General features: G+C 39.0%; 1 protein-coding gene across 1 annotated transcript in view; it reads left to right on the top strand.

Annotated features, from left to right (window-relative positions):
- LOC107655397 (gastrula zinc finger protein XlCGF57.1-like) overlaps positions 1-5,750 on the top strand; it is a 7,875-nt gene extending 2,125 nt beyond the window's left edge. The window contains exon 3 of the mRNA XM_016442874.1: positions 3,622-5,750. Within this exon, the coding sequence (XP_016298360.1) occupies positions 3,622-4,847 (1,226 nt within the window). The 3' untranslated portion in view covers positions 4,848-5,750. The remainder of the gene's footprint in view (positions 1-3,621) is intronic.
- Positions 5,751-6,243: the final 493 nt, after the last annotated feature.

Here is a 6,243-nt window from a genome sequence, read left to right on the forward strand (position 1 = left end):
ATGTCTGTCTTTAGAAAAGTTTAGATGGTATTTTTTCTTTTCATCTTGCTTCTGTATAATGCATATTAGGGCTGCACGATAAATCGCATTCGATATTTAATGCGCATCTTGTCAGTAAAGCCGGTTCTGTAATCAGTGTTAAATCTCCATCACCTGTGCGCTTTCACATGGAGCAGCATTTACTACACAGAGCCGTTGTTCACTGACAAGCTGCGCAAAACAACGATCATATTTTGCGCATGTTTTGCGCAGCTTGTCAGTGAACAACGGCTCTGGTTAATAAATGCTGCTCCATGTGAAAGCGCGCAAACTTTGCAAAACACAAAATTTATGTCACTGCCAAAACTTTTGGCCACGACTGTACAGCATTGTTGTCATGGTGGCCAGAGTGAATTTTGACGCTCTCGCCGCCGGCGGTGTGAACGCACGGTAATGGTATCTATTTTTTTGTAGTTGTAAACCCTACCTGTGAACACTGTAATCTGTGAACTCTCACTATGACCCTACATAAGGACGAGAAATCTGGAAATGGATGGATGTCAGATTAAGAAAAATGCTTAAATATATTAGAAAAAATTTATAAAATTGCTAAAGGCAATTATTATAAGACAATCTCTTATAAACATGCATCAAAGTAATCACTTTATAGCAATTGTAGTCTTTCTAATATTACATCACGGTTTACTTTTATGTCTTTCCCTTCACATTTCTCTTATTTTTATGCATTACTAATAATTAATTGTAACAAACAAACCAGTCAGACACACAATTATTTGTTATATTTAGAGTCCACGTAAAGCAATATTAATGTGTGTTCTGAGTCTTGTCACACCAAAGAAAAATGTGTTAACCACCCAGCCAAATTTTAATGGTAAAAAAAGGCAAACGAATAAAATAAGGTATCAAAATCTTGGAAAAAATAAGCAATATTCTCTGCTCTCAAATGCTGGGGGCGTGTCCACTGGCGGGGCTGAAACCACACCCACTCGCGGAAAAGCTGCCATCTCTTTCAACTGTCTTCCTCTAGCAGCTTAATTTAAATAATGAGACCGAGCTGTTTTGTGAATTATCGCAACCAGGTATTATTCATTTACATGACGATGGCATAGTTAGCTAGCAAACTGTAGGCTGTACTAACTAAAGGTAATGACAGTAACTCGCGATTGAGCGGGCTAACCACTGATGCTAATGCGCACTAGTTATTAGATGTGTTCGACTTGAAGCAGCGCTGCGCAGAACGATCAGTGTATGACAGCCACAGTACTGCAAGAGCAATTTGAAAGCGGAGCCATCTGCTCTTTACAGCACTCACTGTACTTGATGTGACACACCGATTGGTCTATGGCCGCGCAGCGCTGCTTCAAGTTGAACACACCTCTTATAGTGTTAGAGGAGGGGCCATGCTCAGTGACTCCACTTCGTCATCAAGTCATGATTTTGGCCCTGCCCAAAAAATCCTAAACACGAAAATGGTGAAAAACTGTTTAACGGTCCAACTGCACAATTAAGTACTACATAGTTCACAGTCTTTGTAATATGTTTCAGCAATGCATTTCTAACATTTTATAATGTGGTTAAAAACAATTCTCAGAATTGACTTTACACAGACTTTAACAAATAATCTTTCAAACCCCTTTCCCAACAAACTGTGTGTAAGGTTGTAAGTAGTGATCCCCACCTACAGCTAACTCCCAGGCAGGAACGATTTACAACCAGGAATGCAGAGCTTTTGCTCTAAACTCACTTTTAATCAGTACATAGGACAGACACATAAAGGCCGTGACATAAAGGACTTCTCTCCATTGTCTGTTGTATTGTATACTGTTTTATGATAGTACTACTCAGCGTTACCCTACATTATTGTGTCTCCTATTGAATAAATGCTCATTTAATGACTCACACTTTGGTGTACATCACCTCCTCATAGAATGCAGCATGTGTTTGTTATATTAATCAGAGTATAGATAGACACAGACTACCAGAAACATTCTAACCATGCTTGCAGACAAACGGCCATGAAACCTCCAAACAGAAGAATTTTCCAGCTTGGAAATTACAACTTTCTCATTGATCAAACCAACCGTGAGAGGTCTGACTTTTCCCAGACTTTATAGAGCATCCACACAAGTTCTCCCCTCTCTTCGCTCACGGCAGTCTCTTCACCTTTGTCTATGGATTGCAGGCCCCAACTTACATCCATGTGCTCACTCTGGAAAGAGGACCCTCTCAACCACAAAGAGAGTCAAGTGTTTCTAATATTTCAAGGCACTGATTAACAATGCTCTCCTGGATCAAATAAACCACTGGAAATATGTGGACGACATGACCATGGCCCAGAGGTGGACTTCTCATCAGCCCTGTACTCTCCAGCAGATGTTGAATGATCTTGGCATCTGGGAAGAGAAACATAAAATGAAACTCAACTCAAAATAATGCAATGTCTTACATGTTTCCCACATGAAACAGAGCCATCACTTTCTACAGATGAGAACACATTGAAAATATGTGTCCCTGTTAAAGTTTTAGGGCTTACCATCCAGAATGATTTGAATTGGGATTGTCAAGTGTTGTCCACAGCCAACAGAAAGCTCTCCGCCAGCTAAAAAAATTTGGTGTTTGAGATCAAGAATTGGTTATCATCTATACAGGGGATATGCGGCCTGTGTTAGAGTATGCATTTCCTGTTTGTTGACAACTGATCAAGTTAAAAGGTTGGAAATTGTTAATGTGGAGTAAATTAGTATTGGCATTTTATTGTAACAGCAAAATAATTCAGTGTTCCTTAATGATGAATGTCCTTGGGTACCTGTAATGATGCTGAAAAAGTAAATAAGTCAACAAATAAATAAAAAATGTCCCTGTCCAAAATGACACACTTGATATGCACTTATGGTCTTGTGGACTTACAATGGTCGCCGCATGTGTGATTCCATCAAGTCCACAAGACTGTAGGGTGTCCCATTTGTTTTTTAGAAGGGTGCTCACGAGCACCCCCTTTGCAGTCGATATGTGCCCTCAATGCACGCTTTTCCTGAGTCCGCACTGGTGTGAGCTTCGCAGCAGACTTCCTTTCGACAAACAATACCGCATTTTTTCACGAAAGTGAAAAGGTGCGGACTCGTAGGAAGACCACGAGTGTATAGAGTGCTATTTGGTACAGGGCCAATGACACAGCAACTTCAAGTAATTGTAGTTTCAGCCCATTTAATGGTACTATCAAGACCTTTTTCAGAGACTCCATGAGACTGCTTCAACTGCAAAGGCAGTGCAAGTATCGTACAGTTTGCTAACTAGGTTAGTGTAAACTGTGGACCCCTTGATTAACAAGGTGAATTAGAAACTGATGTATCGTTTAAACCGTTAACTTGATTTAATTTCCCCTGCTTCTGTATGGTTCTGTTCATCCACCTTCACTTCCCATGTGTGTGTGTGTGTGTGTGTGTGTGTGTTTGTGTAGACTAGTTCTGTGTTCGTGATTTAGTACATAAAACTTTGTGTACAATGCATTTCAATTCTCTGGTTCTAATTCTGATCCAAATATTATAATTACCACAAGTTATGATTATTAATATTTGCCCTTTGAGCTAATTCGCTACTAACCCTTTCTTACTTTAATTTTAGACCTAATGGAAGACAGTGAGGAGAGTGAAGAACTGAGTGAGGCAGAGGAGAAACATCATGTCAAAACTAGTGAGAAATCTTTGAGTTGCTCACAGACTAAAAGTAATTTATTGAAAGGAAGAGCCAAAAAGTCTTTCACCTGCCATCAGTGTGGGAAGAGTTACACAGTAAAAGGAACCCTGGCAATACACATGAGAATCCACACTGGAGAAAATCTGCACACATGTGATCAATGCGGAAAGAGTTTTCCGATAAAATCATACCTTAAGGATCACATGAGAATCCACACTGGAGAGAAGCCGTATTCATGTGATCAGTGCGGAAAGAGTTTTACAATGAAAGGAACCCTTAAGGATCACATGAGAGTTCACACTGGAGAGAAGCTGTACGCATGTGATCAGTGTGGGAAGAGTTTTGCATACAGACACAGTCTTAAAAGTCACACGAGAGCTCATAGTGGAGAGAAGCCGTACACATGTGATCAATGTGGGAATAGTTTCACAAGTAAAAGATCTCTTAATGAACACATGACAATCCACACTGGAGTGAAACCACACACATGTGATCAATGTGGGACGAGTTTCAGACAAAAAGCAGCCCTTAGGGAACACATGACCATCCACACTGGAGTGAAGCCGTTCGCATGTGATCAGTGTGGAAAGAGTTTCAGAAAGTCATGCACTCTTAAAATACACCTGCGTCGTCATTCTGGAGAAAGACCATTTACCTGTGATCAGTGCGGTAAAACTTTTTTTAGGTCAGATGCACTGAAGGACCACCTAAAAGTTCATACAAAGGAGAAGCCTTACTTGTGTTCTTTGTGTGGAAGGAGTTTTAGTCAGTCGGGTACTTTAAAATTACATCAGAAAAGACACAACAGTGTGAAGGAGCATATGTGTTTTGATTGTGGGAAGACTTTTGTTAGAGATGCTGAACTGAAACTGCACCAGAGCACTCACACTGGAGAAAAACCTTTCAAGTGTTCTCACTGTGACAAGAGATTCAGATGGTCAGATTATCTGAAAAAACATGAGAGGATCCACACTGGAGAAAAACCTTTCAAGTGTTCACACTGTGACAAGAGATTCAAATGGTCAGAATATCTGAAAAAACATGAGAGGATCCACACTGGAGAGAAACCGTATCACTGCAGTCAGTGTGGGAAGAGTTTCACTCTGTCATCTTCTTTACTCAGTCATACAAAAAACAAATGTCTGAAATCATGAACTCATATCTGAATTATTCTTTGGATCCAGCACATTTAATCGTGACCGTGTCCTCATCAAACATGACCCAATAAAACAAGCAATAAAGTCGATCTCTTCTATATAAATCTGCTCTAACCAGCAACAAGCAGCGACAGAACAACAAAACATCATCTGGGGGTTGTTTCATAAAAGACGCTAAGAAAAGCGGGGATTAAAGTCCAAAACCTGACTTGAAACAACCTATCAAATCAATCGGGACTAAAGCGGTTTCATAAATGACCATTAAGGTTCACACAATCTCACTAATTTGATCCACGTTCAATAATTTGATGTTCACGCTTATTCTTAAGCAGCCCTTTAATGTCCATCATTGATCAATCGATCCACCATGGCAAACAGCGAATATATTTGTGCTGTTTAATGCATTTGAGACATGTTTTCCACAGTGCATAATGGACATGTCACAGTTATATTCTTCATCTGTAAATGTTAGAAAGTCATGCAAATATATCCATTTTGCTGTCAGGAGTGGGCGAGGCTTGCACGAGTGAACGAGCGCCGCTGCACGCATGTGCACTAAATAGACAGACTGCAATCGAATAATAGCGCAATAATTTTGAGTAAAATATATATTTTGTTAAAATATTTGTTGTTGGACATTTAATGTGACAAATGTAGAATTTTAGTCTTACATATAAGTGTATTTTTATGATAGCAGTAACCAGGGGTGTGGACTCAAGTCACATGACTCGAGGCTTGACTCGGACTCGAGTCCCAAATTTGATGACTTGCGACTCGACTTGACATAATTAAAGAAGACTTGAGACTCGACTTAGACTTTCACAGCAATGACTCAAAATTTGACTTGGACTTGAGCCCTGTGACTCGGAAAGACTTTATGATTTTACATATTTTAATTGCATGTGCTTTTTATTTTATTTAAACCTCCATTAAGTTAAAAGTTAATTCATAATAATCGAGATTTAAATCTAAGTTTAAAGTTATGGAGCAACAGGATTAATCTTAAATGGGCTATAATTTTAAATCCAGGATCAAAATGATGGGTTAAAATGTAAACAAGCAAATTTTTAAAGGTTTAAAGTTTGGTGCAACAGAATTATTAGATAAACAATTTTCAATAATTTTTTAAGGTTTAAAGTTTGGTGCAACAGAATTATTAGATAAACAATTTTCAATCTAGATTTAAAATTAATCATTGCAAAACCATTTAGCTATAATTTGAAGAGAAAAAAAAAGCACATTATGCCTAATGTCTGAAGTGGGCAAGCGGCAATAGGCCTAGTGATTAGGGCTGCACGATATATTGCATGCAATTGTCATGCACATCTCGTCAGTAAAGCCGGTTCCGTGATTAGTCATAAATCTCCATCACCTGCTTTCAAATGGAGCAGCA

This window comes from Sinocyclocheilus anshuiensis, unplaced genomic scaffold (assembly GCF_001515605.1).
Source record: "Sinocyclocheilus anshuiensis isolate Anshui unplaced genomic scaffold, SAMN03320099.WGS_v1.1 scaffold3346, whole genome shotgun sequence".
In the NCBI taxonomy this organism is placed as follows: Eukaryota; Metazoa; Chordata; class Actinopteri; order Cypriniformes; family Cyprinidae; genus Sinocyclocheilus; species Sinocyclocheilus anshuiensis.